Source organism: Medicago truncatula, chromosome 8, assembly GCF_003473485.1.
Source record: "Medicago truncatula cultivar Jemalong A17 chromosome 8, MtrunA17r5.0-ANR, whole genome shotgun sequence".
Taxonomy (NCBI): domain Eukaryota; kingdom Viridiplantae; phylum Streptophyta; class Magnoliopsida; order Fabales; family Fabaceae; genus Medicago; species Medicago truncatula.
In genome coordinates this window covers 3,032,796-3,046,664 of record NC_053049.1, presented here as the reverse complement: position 1 = coordinate 3,046,664, position 13,869 = coordinate 3,032,796, and the positions used below count along the sequence as shown (strand labels likewise).

Here is a 13,869-nt window from a genome sequence, read left to right as displayed (position 1 = left end):
CAAACATTTCAGGAAATCCAAATTTCATTTCAGGACGATCTCAACTATCTTCCTTCCTTGCGAAATATTAAATTTTGCAATTGTTCGTATCTAAAGGCATTGCCAGACTGGATTTGCAACCTCTCGTCACTTCAGCATATCACCATCGAGTACTGTGAAAATTTGGCTTCGCTGCCCGGAAGAATGCCCCATCTTGCCAAATTACAGACCCTAGAAGTCATTGATTGTCCTCTTTTACTTGAAGAATGTGAGACACAAACAAGTGCAACGTGGCCCAAAATTGCTCACATTCCAAACATAATCTTAAAAAGGTATTCTTAAATTTAAGGCACCAATATTCTCTTAAAAACACTGTCAAAGTTTGCATGTTGCTTGGTGTACTTTTGGTTACTTACTGTCTGTTCATGCCATGGTAACTATGCAGTTGATAGCATCTACAAGAAGCCTAGCGAATTCTGCTTTTGCATGAATCCTGATGAAAATGTTGCTGCAATTGATCTGGTTGTCCTGGACAAAAGTGACTGCTAGTGTTGTGTATGGATTGAAATGTTGTGTCTTAACAGAATTGTTGAAGGATGGTAATTGTTGAGGAAATGTAAAATAGTGATGAATTTTCTAATAAAGTCATGGAAGAATAACTGAAGTGACAATGTTTGAGGTGGTTTCAAGACTTAAAATACTATGTCACTTATTTGAAGGATGCTATGATGTTGTTACCTTGCTCAAGTTGTAGTAAATTCTTTGTTTAGTATTACTTGTATAATTTAGTGGTGGGTGCGTTCACGGGGAATGTTTGTATTGGGTATAAATTCTATGTCACTTATTTGAAGAGAATTTTTTACAATTTCGTTGATGTTGATATTTTCCCATCATCATATCATATAAACGTCATTTAAAATACATCACATGACCAATTTTTTAGTTAGTTAAAAAATATGACGAAATGATCAAAATTGTTAGATTTTTAAACTAGTAGAACCAAATCTACAAAATGGTAAAAATAGATGACCAAAATTGCAATTAAACTTAAACATTATGCTACACCTTGCTTTTGAGCATATTTTACTTGGTATAATGCAAGGTCACGTGACGGTGCGACCTATGTATGTACTAGTTTTTATAAAGTACTATTGAATGTTGTTTTTATACTATAATGAAAGTATCACATGAATTGTGTTGGGAGTTGGAGCAGTGTGTAAATTCATAACTAGACTTCAAACCCAAAAACGTATACCATCATCTGCTACAAAGTGAAACAGGTACTTCATCGCTTATCTCCAAATAGAATTGCTTTTAGCCGTAAAATGGCTCATGAGATTGAAAAATTACAAACCAAATTTAATGACGTGGTGAAAGATATGCCTGGGTTGAATCTAAACTCAAATGTTGTGGTGGTTGAGCAAAGTGACATTGTAAGGAGGGAAACAAGTTCTTTTGTGTTAGAATCAGAGATCATTGGAAGAGAAGATGATAAAAAGAAGATCATAAGCTTGTTGAGGCAATCACATGAAAATCAGAATGTCTCCTTGGTTGCTATTGTTGGTATTGGTGGTTTGGGAAAGACAGCTCTTGCTCAATTGGTATACAATGATGCTCAAGTAACAAAGTCTTTTGAAAAGAGGATGTGGGTATGTGTCTCTGATAACTTTGATGTCAAAACTATTCTGAAGAAAATGTTGGAGTCATTAACCAATAAGAAAATTGATGATAAGTTATCATTGGAAAACTTACAAAGCATGCTACGTGACACCTTAACTGCTATGAGATACCTGTTAGTTCTAGATGATATTTGGAACGACAGTTTTGAAAAATGGGCTCAATTGAAGACTTATTTGATGTGTGGTGCTCAAGGTAGTAAGGTTGTAGTGACAACTCGTAGTAAAGTTGTAGCACAAACAATGGGTGTAAGTGTCCCCTATACTTTGAATGGTTTGACTCCAGAGAAATCTTGGAGTTTGTTGAAGAACATCGTTACATACGGGGATGAGACAAAAGGAGTTTTGAACCAAACTCTTGAAACTATTGGTAAGAAGATAGCTGTAAAGTGCAGTGGTGTTCCACTAGCAATCAGAACACTAGGAGGCCTTTTACAAGGTAAAAGTGATGAAACTGAATGGGTTGGTGTTTTACAAGATGACTTTTGGAAGTTATGTGAAGAAGAAGAAAGCATCATGCCAGTGTTGAAACTGAGTTACCATAACTTGTCACCCCAACTTAGACAATGTTTTGCATACTGTGCTATATATCCTAAGGATTGGAAAATACATAAGCATGAGTTAATTCATTTGTGGATGGCACAAGGTTATCTTGAATGTTCGGCTAAAAAAAAGCTGATGGAAGATATTGGTAACCAATTCGTAAATATTTTCTTGATGAAGTCATTTTTGCAAGATGTCGAAACTGATAGTTGTGGTGATATACACAGTTTCAAAATGCATGATTTAATACATGATCTTGCAATGGAAGTAGCCGGTAATGATTGTTGTTACCTGGATAGTGAGACAAAAAATCTTGTAGAAAGTCCCATGCATATAATGATGAAAATGGATGATATTGGTTTGTTAGAGTCGGTGGATGCAAGCAGGCTGCGTACTTTGATTTTGATGCCCAACCTTAAGACGTTTAGGAATGAGGAAGACATGTCTATTATTTCAAAATTCAAATATTTACGCGTCTTGAAGCTATCACATTGTTCTTTATGTAAGTTGTGTGATTCAATTGTAAAATTGAAGCATTTAAGATATCTTGACTTATGGTACTGCAGAGGAGTGGGAAGTGTTTTTAAATCCATAACTAATATGGTTTGCTTACAAACACTAAAACTGGTGGGGCAGAAGAATGTTCCAATTTCTATAAAAGATGTCTACAATTTAATCAATTTGAGACAACTTGATCTTGATATCGTAATGTCCTATGAGAAGAAGAACACAGTATGTAGATTTGGAAAATTGTGTGGGGTGGGGGGGCTTTACAAGAGGCTAGTTTTTTCTGATTGGCATTCTTCACTCACAAATCTTGTAGAGATTTCTATCAAAAAGTTTTATACTTTGAAGTATCTTCCACCAATGGAACGTCTCCCGTTTCTTAAACGACTTAATTTATTTTGTCTTGATGATTTGGAGTACATATATTTTGAAGAGCCTATTTTGCCTGAGTCATTCTTCCCATCTTTGAAGAAGCTCATTATCACGGACTGTTTCAAGCTGAGGGGATGGTGGAGGTTGAGGGATGATGTCAATAATGTTGAAAACTCTTCACAATTTCATCATCTTTCCTTCCCTCCCTTTTCTTCTCATCTTTCTCTATTAAGCATCTTCAGTTGTCCAATGTTGACTTGCATTCCTACTTTTCCAAACCTTGATAAGACACTGCATTTAGTAAGCACTAGTGTGGAGACATTAGAAGCAACATTAAACATGGTAGGTTCAGAACTTGCGATCGAATTCCCTCCTCTTTCCAAGCTAAAATACTTGCGCCTTGGCGGAGAAGACTTGGATCTGAAAATCCTTCCTTTTTTTAAGGAAGACCACAACTTTCTGTCTTCCATTCAAAATTTTGAATTTTGCAATTGTTCAGATCTAAAGGTATTGCCAGATTGGATTTGCAATCTCTCCTCACTTCAGCATATCAGCATTCAGAGATGTCGTAATTTGGCTTCGCTGCCCGAAGGAATGCCCCGTCTTTCCAAATTACATACCCTGGAAATCTTTGGATGTCCCCTCTTAGTTGAAGAATGTGTGACACAAACAAGTGCAACATGGTCCAAAATTTCTCACATCCCAAACATAATCTTAGACTAATTATTAAAGGTATGCACGTGCCATCCTCTTAAACTACCATCAATTTTATTTGATTTCTGTTGTTTGATTTTTTGGATTTTCAAAAGTAAATGGATTCCATTATCTGTAAATGGCTAGTTTCAAGAATGATTTTCTTTCTAAACACAAAAAATGCATTATGACTCTCTGATTTTGTTCGTACTATAAACTTATTGAGCCTTTGTGTGTTATTGCTTTTATTTTCTTGACTAATAAAATAAATTAAAACTCACTGATTTTATTATATTCTATAACATGTAAAATAGAATAAGGCTCTTGGCCAAAAATAAGGCTTTTTATTTTTTATCCATAAGTTGTAGCTTACAATCTTCTTGTCAAACTTTTAAGTTGTAATGACATATTGAAGTACCTCTGTGAATGGATTTTGAAAAATTGCTTTGTATTTCAAAGTTTGTTGTTAAACAAATTTACATCACCTGTAACAATCCTCTTTGGTTATGCTAACTGTTAACTTGAACAAAAATTTTGGCTTTGCCACATTTAGTTACTTACTGTTCTGTTTGTGTCATGTGGAAATTATCTAGCTGATGCCAACTACAAGAAGCTAGTTATGATGGAAATGTAACCGCAATAGTGTGGCGGAAAAGTGACTGCTAGTCTTAGTTCTGTGTGTGGATGGACTGATACATGGGTTTGGCTGAGCTGAATAACAGAACCTGCTTTTCAGATTGAGGAGATGCAATGGTAGAATTCTATTCCTTCTAGTATCAGAGATATCTCTATTAGGAATAAGGTCGGCCTATCTGAGTTTAGATTTTGTTAGGATCGTCATAGGATTTGTTGCTTTTCTTGTTTTGTGCTGCACTCATTTTACCTTCATCATGGTTTTATCGCACGAGGTTTTCCAGGCAGCTGTTGTATAATATTTTGATTGTTATATTGGGGTTTTCCGCAGTCCCCCCAAATACTTGTTTCATAATTTTCTTTTATTTTAAGTTTTTTTAGGATGCTTCAAATTATATTTGGTAGTTTTGGCACGCAAACATAGTTGGGATGTCAAAGTCGTCATGTGATGTCTTTGCACTCCAATGTTTGCCTCAAATAAAAGTGTCTCTTCAACTAGTTTATGGAGATGCTAGTAAGCTGTTGTAATGGAATCGGGAAAAAAGGATTGGAATTTTGAACACACATGCTAGTAAGTTGTTGTAACACACATGCACTTATGGCAATTTGTTGGTGTTGTATCTCAATAGTTTTTGTGATAGTATCTGTGCTGTATCTCCAAATAGTTTATGCATTGGAATTTTGTTCAAATTTTATTGTTGTTAGTTATAATGAAACACCCCTTACTAGAAATTACCTAATATATCTAGCATTTGGCACTGAGTACATTAAAATTTCAATAATAAATATTTCCTCTAAATAAGATATAGAAATTTTCGTCTTATACCTTTGAAATAATACCACTGCAGTGAACTTTAAATGGTGCAGCGACTTCTGCTTCTTCATCACGAACCATTATGTCGTCTAGTAACCTGAATAACTGAAATAAATAAAAGTGATTGGGGTGAGACATGATGTCTCGATGAGTTCCATCTATCCTAGGTTGTAGGCAATCTCAGGGAACCTAGGATCGCCACCTTTTCTAAACTCAACCCATTTTAGGTTTATACAGTCTTTATCATACACAACTGAGCGATCGGGGATAACTAGGATCGCTACCTAGAATACTATCATGATTTTATCATAATGTCATATTCTTATTCATACACATACTCATAATCATAATCATAATCATAATCATAATCCTTGACTTAAAATTCATGTCATTAATTATACATTTCACTATATGTCATTAATTATACATTTCACTATGACATATAAACCGCATTATCTCTTTGTTGTATAAACACTGTTTTTTTTTCCTTTTTTCCTTTTGTTACTATGAGCCGTACCTTATAGGCTACATTATCTCTTCGTTGTAGCAAGCGGTGTTTTCACACTTGTTACTATGAGTCGTACCTCATAGGCTACATTATCTCTTCGTTGTAGCAAATGGAATTTTCGCACTTGTTACTATGAGTCGTACCTCATAGGCTGCATTATCTCTTCGTGTAGCAAACAGAGTTTTTGCAATTGTTACTATGAGACGTACCTCATAAGCTACATTATCTCTTCGTTGTAGCAAACAGAGTTTTTGCACTTGTTACTATGAGACGTACCTCATAAGCTACATTATCTCTTCGTTGTAGCAAACAAAGTTTTCACACTTGTTACTATACTTGATATTTGTGGAATGGTACTTCGAGTCTAATGTAAAATCCTCTGGAACATTATTCCTACTTGTCGCGTCATACACAACCCCTTTTGACTAAACTGATACTTCCGATTAATACTCTGGAATTTCCGAACCATTTAACCAAGTTACCATACTAGAGACGATTCCAACTTCTTTAATTTTAACACGGTGGAAACATGCCTGGCATACTCTTACTACGTTATCTTCGACTACTTGAACTTTTAATATCTCTGAATTTTGTGGTTTGGAAAATTCTTAGTTCGTCTCTTAAAATTTCCCATGAATAACTCATTTCAAAGTCTTAAATTGTTGTGTATTCTGTCACTTCTTTACGGATTAATTTTCCCGCTGCGCTACTCTGATTTATCAACTTATTTTAGTTAGGTGCATTGGTCCAATCATACTGTATAATTTTCTTAATCTCATTACTACATCTTATTCAATTTCCTAAGTCACCCATCGAAGTGTACATGTCATGGACTGAGAAGTTACTTTACACTTCTTGCTGCTTTGAGCACTGACTTTTATCATTAGCGGACTAGTTCCAAATATTGTACCTTTCCTTAAACATATATATATATATATATGAGTCAGGATCCGTTGACATCAGGTGTCAACGGATTCGTTGACACCAAATCTAAGCCCTCTATTTTTATCAATCAAAGGCTATTAATAGTTCTCCAAATGAGTTCCGTGGCTAGCTATTTTAACCAAACACACTGGATTTTTTTTTAACAGATTTACTAAAACTCCATTAGAAAAGCTTTGTTTTCTTTCCACTAGATCCAGTCGTGAATAAATTAAAGGTGTGGGAATTCGTTCTCGATCTTCAATCTTCATTCCTCTTTGTTAATTACTTATATGGATAGCAAATCCAAACATAAAATGTATGCAAAGTTTAATTTATGAAATCGAAACAAAAATGAAATTAAAGGTGTGGGAATTGAGTTTATGAATAAATTAAAAATATTAGGTAGTGAATCATGAATCATGGTTGGTTTTATGCATATAAGTAATTAGGTAGTTCAATCGCAATGTGGTTTTATGCATATATTGTTTGTTCTCGCAATGTGTTATTTGAACGATTCCCACATTCACATCTTTCACATATTAAAATATACTTGACAATTTGAAACTTATTTCCATTCTTGTCATAGTGGCAATTACACTCACAACCTCTTATGAGATAGATTCGACTCCCAAAATTCATTCTCGTCAACAAAATCATTCTCTTGGTTTTTTAGGACAATTGCGTAAGAAAAATCATCAAATGGAAAATATTTAGCTTCTTAATACTTTACTTTGTTCTTAACTTTTCCACACTAGCGGTAACCTTCCATATGACAGAACCCATTATATTCATACATTAAACATTCTTGTCTTGTGAGAGAGGTTGACATCATTCATCCATTCGTCCATTATATTCATGCATTCAATCTTTATTTTCCATTTCGATCGAAAAATTATGTCTCATATCCGACTATTACTGGGATCGCTTTTCCATCCACCGCTAAACTAGTGCTTATTAATCCAACAACGTAACTCATATTAACTCATGATAGATACAGTAGGGGTCATGTTCAATTTTCTTAGGGAACAACTCATGTTTACTTAACTTCTCTGCAACTCTTTGCCAATAAGAATACATCTGAAACATATTTTGATCCATAAAAGATCTTTCTACTGCTATGATCATTCATTCTTCTTAACTTTTAGGCTGCATGGCATCTTCACTTCCTTATTCATAAATCTGGCACTTAAGATTCGGAAGATACGACTAATCTGACACAGATTATATGATTTACATTGTCCATTCAATGCTCACATTAAGGGGGTTTCCTTGACAGCTCCAAAATAATTTACTTATTCCTTAATTAGTTCACTTAACAACTCAAACATCAAAATCCGGCTCGTTCCGGGCATTCAAGTCCTTCACTTCTCAGATACTCTACATCCACTGAGATTTTATGAATTCCATTGTTCGTCGGATAATTTCTCATATCAAGTTCTTCTCTCCTAATTACGCCTTTAGAAATAATTCTTTCTTCTATGCCTTACTCATGCTTCTTATACTGCGGCTCATGTCAAAGTTGTAATCATCTATTAATCACCCTGAATCTATTACTTCTCTGGTATCCACATAAAAAGTGTCGTTCAACAATATCAGAGTACTCCGTCTTATCTTAACATTTCCCTTATGTCCTTGAAGAATCTTCAGCTTCACAGTTTATAAGTTGTTGAACATTGTTATCTATGGCCTTACATTTTAAAATTGTATTGGTTTATTCTTGTGTGATTCAAATTGTTCAAAAACAATTCAATATAACTACTTTGCCATGTATTTTGTTGATCACAAATGGAAAAACAGCCACTTTTTTTTTTTGTATCTCATTACTGAAAGAAGAGTGTACATTTTACAGTTTCAAATAAGAGGATTAGTTTCCTTTGCATCTTTGAATTGTTAAACAGACTAAGGAATACATATAACCTTTGAAATATTCTCAACCAGTAAATGCTCGCATCATAAGTAAGTAAATGCAAATAAACCCTTTAACCAATAAGTACAAATCTGAGAATTGAAGTCCAGTGGTTTCTTGCATATTATTTAATCCCAGTGGATGTTCTTTAGATTACAAGTTAAAGAAATACGTGAAAGGATCAAAGGAAAATTAAAATTATATCATGTTGGCAACATATAATCACTCATTTATTGTGGTAAATCCATGAGGTTGTTCTTAGTTAATTAGACTTCAAAGTAAATCACTAGAAAAAGAAACAAAAACTCGAATAGTGGACAGTGCATGTTCTGTATCGCGGTTGGCAACATATAATCACTCATTTTAGTTTATGTAGCAATTTCAAAGAATTAACTGTCGAGTTTTATACTGCGTTCGAGTTGATTGGGTTTATTGTTACCCCTAAAAATGATCCAAGGAAAATTTAAATTTTGTCACATTTGAAACATATAGTTTCTCATTAATTTACTGCTTCCATCTCATAAAAAGTTTTATATTTGAGTTGTGTGTTGTTCTTAAAAAATTGATTAGTTATGTTGATTGTGATTATAAAATAAAGTTCATTAAAAAATATTTTTATTAATAGTTAGTGGAATAACTAGTTGTGTTAAAATAGAACGAGTAAGGTAAGAGGATATTAGTAGAAAAAGATAAGTAATATATTATCTTATTAATATCTTGTAGTTACAATTATTTTAGAGACAATGAGATATTGCAGATGATAAATCTTAAAGGAAGTCAGTCACTAGGAAAATCAACACCGTGGAAAATGGAAAATGATGCCTCAGCCTTTTTTGAAAGATCATGGAAAATCAACTAGTTGTGTTAAAATACAATGAGTAAGAGGATATTAGTAGTATCTTATTAATTACAATTATTTTAGAGACAATGAGATATATTATGATAAATCTTAAAGGAAATCACTAGGAAAATGGAAAATGATGCCTCCGTCTTTTTAGAAAACTATGTATATAAAGAAAGATCAGGAAGAATTAACTTATTTTGGAAGTTTTTTTTTTTTTCGAGAGATATTTTGGAAGTTTCTTAAATATACAATTTTGAATAAACTTTTTGAATTCAAAATCACATGTTTCACACTAAAATAATATTTTATTGTTGAAAAATCATCATACTCAATTAGGGATGCTCTCTTATTAAAACAACATTTTTCTTACCTGTATAAAACAATATTTTATTATTATTATTATTATTTGTTACTTGGTATTATATGGTCATATATATGGACGAGAGTGCAGCAACGTGCAGATAAAGGGACGACTTAAGGCTTCTGATTTGCTCACTATTCCTCCCTTCCTGTTATTCATTGCCACTCTCAAACTTTTTTCAATCTTCAATTTGTTTAATTTGTAGTATTTTCTTTTTGAAGGATGGCTGAACAAATTCCTTATGCTGTTGCTGCAAGCCTCGTTAACAGGTTACTTACTTCATTTTCCAACCTTTTCTCTATTTTTTCCCTTAAATTGTTCAATCCTTCATTATTGAGAACCAGAATGTTAATCCATTCATTATTGGATTCTAGAGCTAAGTTTTAATTTAGCTTATAAATATATATTATCTTCAATGGCTTATAAAAATAAGCTGAAAACATTTTATGAACATGTCATAAGTTATTTTCATAAGTTTTCGAAAACAGTCTCACGAGTGTTTATGCTCAATCCAAACAGCGGAATATCAATCAAGTCACGCTTGATAATTAGGGATCTCGAGAAACACCTTTTATGTTCTGTGCTTGCACTCATGGCTCTAACACATGTCGCATTTTCTTACATTTGTTTCCAAACATTTGAATGCAGGATGTTGTGTTGAGATCAATATCATGTAAATAAATAATGGCCTAGATACATTGCGTAGTCTAACTAACTAAATCAAAGAATTATCGATTGAGAGAAACCCTCTCAGCAAATTTATAATGCTAACTTATTAACATTTTAGAACCCAAATACCTGAGTTTTAAGGATCAATATTCATAATTATAATATGATTCTATTGCTAATTGTAAGGGAAATCAAAGACTATCAACACTCCCTGCCAACTTGTGCGCATACATACATTATATTTGATCGCACTACCCTCCTCGTAAGTTTATCACGATTAGGGAAGAAGAGAGTAATATCTAATTAAACGAGCATAAATTTATGTAAGTTTTTTACATTGTCGATACATAAGTTTTCAAGAGTAATATCTAGAAATTAAATTGAACACTTGAATATTACATGTCAATTAGAAAATACTATAAACTCACAAGTCTAAGTTACTCTAGAAACATCAACACACAATTCACAGCATATGTACCATCTTTGGCCCGAATTTCTGCATGCTCAATAAATGTACAAGATTAGATATGGAGACAATCTAAATAAACCATCCATTTTTTGACTTCAACTTGACATCATATGCAAATGCCAGGACAATTCTTGGAGAGTTTCCTCCTGCATGCAAGTTTCCGGTTCGCAGCCAACGTTTTAGTGTCTATGCGCTTTAAGTTGAGATCCTGCTTGTTCGTCGTGTAAAACAAAGTTACTGATTATTATTATTATTATTAAACAAAAGATGTGATTTTCTATAAGATGGGAGACAGCAGCCATGCCTTAAAATATTTATTTGCCTGTTCATAATCTTTCAATTTTATCAAGCACGATGCATTGCTCAGATTACAAGAAGACCTCAACCCAACAATTTCCTTATCCTCATCGGGAAAGGAAGTATCATACTTTATAAACTTCAGAGCCTGTATTACGGTTTCAGTTTCAGAAAAGATACCTGATAGAACCTGCAGAATGAACAAGGTAATTTTGTATATTACTATCAAATGATAAATATGAGTGTAGAGGCTCTACAAGGGTGGAATAACAGAATGAAAGAGATAAACCAGAGTCAAAGACTCCTAAAGAGAGCACTATGCTCCTAACTAGAGAGAAACTCTAGTAACCAACTCCAATAATACTTCAGAATGCCTTCTCCACTACCCATCCCCTCTCTTTTATCTCCGTACTCACATGAGATTGGTGCACAAGTCACTAACCTATGAAGCACGGACACCTCTAGGATTACGCATGTCGCAGTGTCCGACAAGTGTACTAAATAAATGTTTTTCTCCTTTATTTTGACACTCCTTGGACTGGTGCCCAACACCTATATAAAACTTATACTCCATGAGGCATGTCAGACAACTCAAACAAATGTCTGATTTTTTTCTATGCTTACACACATAGTATATTCAAGAGTTAAAGACGTGCGGAAAATGTTGATCAACGAAGGGCTATAAAGTTGATTACAACGTGTTTAAATTTTTCGATATTAGATGGATAAATAAAGGCCAAATACTATTGTAACTTGTTATAGACCTTTTTTTAATGAAATAAATTGCTCAAGTTAGATACATATTTGATTCTCAATTTAGATCTTTCATAAATAAATTAGTATACAGGTAGCAGTGTCGGTGTCCTATGTTTTTTACATTAGCGGTGTTAACGTGTCAGTGTCAGTGTCGGTGTTGTGTCAGATGTTCGTGTCGGAGTTGCTAACTAACTTATCATCTCACTAGCCCCACCTTCCTTCCCCTCATGCACTCCTAGATGTTGGGCTTATGCAGATTTGTCCTAATGCTTAGCTCACCACGTGGACCATAGGCTTAAGTGCCCTATCACATTGTAGTGGATGATGGTGAAATATATTAATGTTACCTGGTTACCTTCTGAAATCTCTTGGAAGCTCTTGCATATTCAGCAGCATAAACTAATGCTATGCCTTCTTGTCGCTTCTCAAGAGCAGCTTCTATCTTCTCTTCAGTGTTCATGTCCGATACCTCCTTAGCCTAAAGCAAACAATGAACCAAGGTATAAATGCATAAAGAAAGTTGCAATGGTATCCAACCAATAATTATTTGAGAGACAGAAGTCAAGGAAAAAAAATACATCGTTCTTTACTTAAATCCTGCTAACCGTTGTCCTAAAAACACTTCTATTTATTTATTGAAAAGTGTAAAGTTTAACACTGCTAACCAATGCTACATTATTTCTAAGGAACCCTTTAACCACAAGAGCCCTGAAAACACAGTTAAGCATTTGCTTCTTTATTGTGCCAAGAAAAACAGCTTTGCAAATTAACTATAACAACACTTCCTTGCTAAACCAGGAAGATGGCAACCAACAACAATCATATTTATGTCAAGAAATTCAATTTAGGTTTGACAATCGATACTGATAATAAATTATGAACATAGAAATTTAAAATGGTAGAAGAATGAAAACAAAAGTACGAAACATGGAAATAGCAGGAAGAAGTAGTATAAAACATAAAAGGCAGTTCCCTGCTTTGTTAAACAACAACTGCTAGTGTTCCTTTTCAATAATGGAATTTTAATAAGCAACATCGGAATATATCTCAATGCAAAATGGCAAATTATCACCAAGTTATTTAGTAACCTTTACAAACGATACTAGCTCAACCTGATAATACAAGGTTGAATTAGGAGGAACCACTGCCAATTCCTGCCGAGACTCTGATGAACCAAAAGCATATTGTGGCGCAATAGTCAACAAAGCTACCTCACCCTTCTTCATGGTCATTACAGCTATATTAAGCACATCAATCACTTGCTCTGTTCATTGTTGAGTTTGAACTCCATCATCATCAGATTTTCTAACAAGAGTTCCATCATCAAGAAGTGCTTCGTACTTAACTGCAGAGCAATAACACCAATTAAGATCCAGAAAATGAGAAAATAAAAAATGAAATACGATCATGAATGTATTTATACCTAAAACATAATCATAATCATCAACATGTTGATATTTGTCATCCCCGGGCTTGAGTATCTTCTTTACCAAACCTCCATCCTTACAAATATCCTCCGGATTAGTATATTTAACTTTCTTCTTGTATTTGCTGAGTGGAATGATATATCTAGCTGGCCAAATGAATGGTAACAATATCAATCAATTCAATAAATTGAATGGCACAAGAAAATAAAAACCTTCATCTAATTAATTGTATTTGAGAATAGTATTACCATCATATTCATCAGCAGTAGGAGCAGCAGCTTTCTTCTTGTATTGAATCAAATCCCATTGTGTGATGTGGGTCCCTAGAAATTCAATAAATGGAATGATTTAAATCAATTTAAAATAGGCTTAAATATGTAAATCGTCCCTGTAAGTTCGCGTGTTTTTGGTTTTCGTCCCTGTATCTTTTTTTGTTCTAAAACAGACCCTGTAAGTTATAAACATTTTGCTTTCGGTCCCTGCCGTCAGCA

The 13,869-nt window shown here is 33.8% G+C and overlaps 2 protein-coding genes across 2 annotated transcripts; one reads left to right on the top strand and one right to left on the bottom strand.

The window, feature by feature from the left end:
• Positions 1-1,304: 1,304 nt before the first annotated feature.
• LOC11430406 (disease resistance protein RGA2) lies at positions 1,305-3,800 on the top strand. The gene has a single exon (XM_003626836.1). It carries the CDS (start codon positions 1,305-1,307, stop codon positions 3,798-3,800), a length of 2,496 nt encoding a protein of 831 aa, XP_003626884.1.
• Positions 3,801-12,053: 8,253 nt separating this feature from the next.
• LOC120577714 (peptidyl-prolyl cis-trans isomerase FKBP65) lies at positions 12,054-13,519 on the bottom strand. Its single transcript, XM_039829525.1, has 3 exons — positions 13,375-13,519; positions 13,040-13,296; positions 12,054-12,429 (listed from the first exon to the last, which is right to left on the bottom strand). Exons 2-3 carry the CDS (start codon positions 13,181-13,183, stop codon positions 12,295-12,297), a joined length of 279 nt encoding a protein of 92 aa, XP_039685459.1. The 5' UTR covers positions 13,184-13,296; positions 13,375-13,519; the 3' UTR covers positions 12,054-12,294.
• Positions 13,520-13,869: the final 350 nt, after the last annotated feature.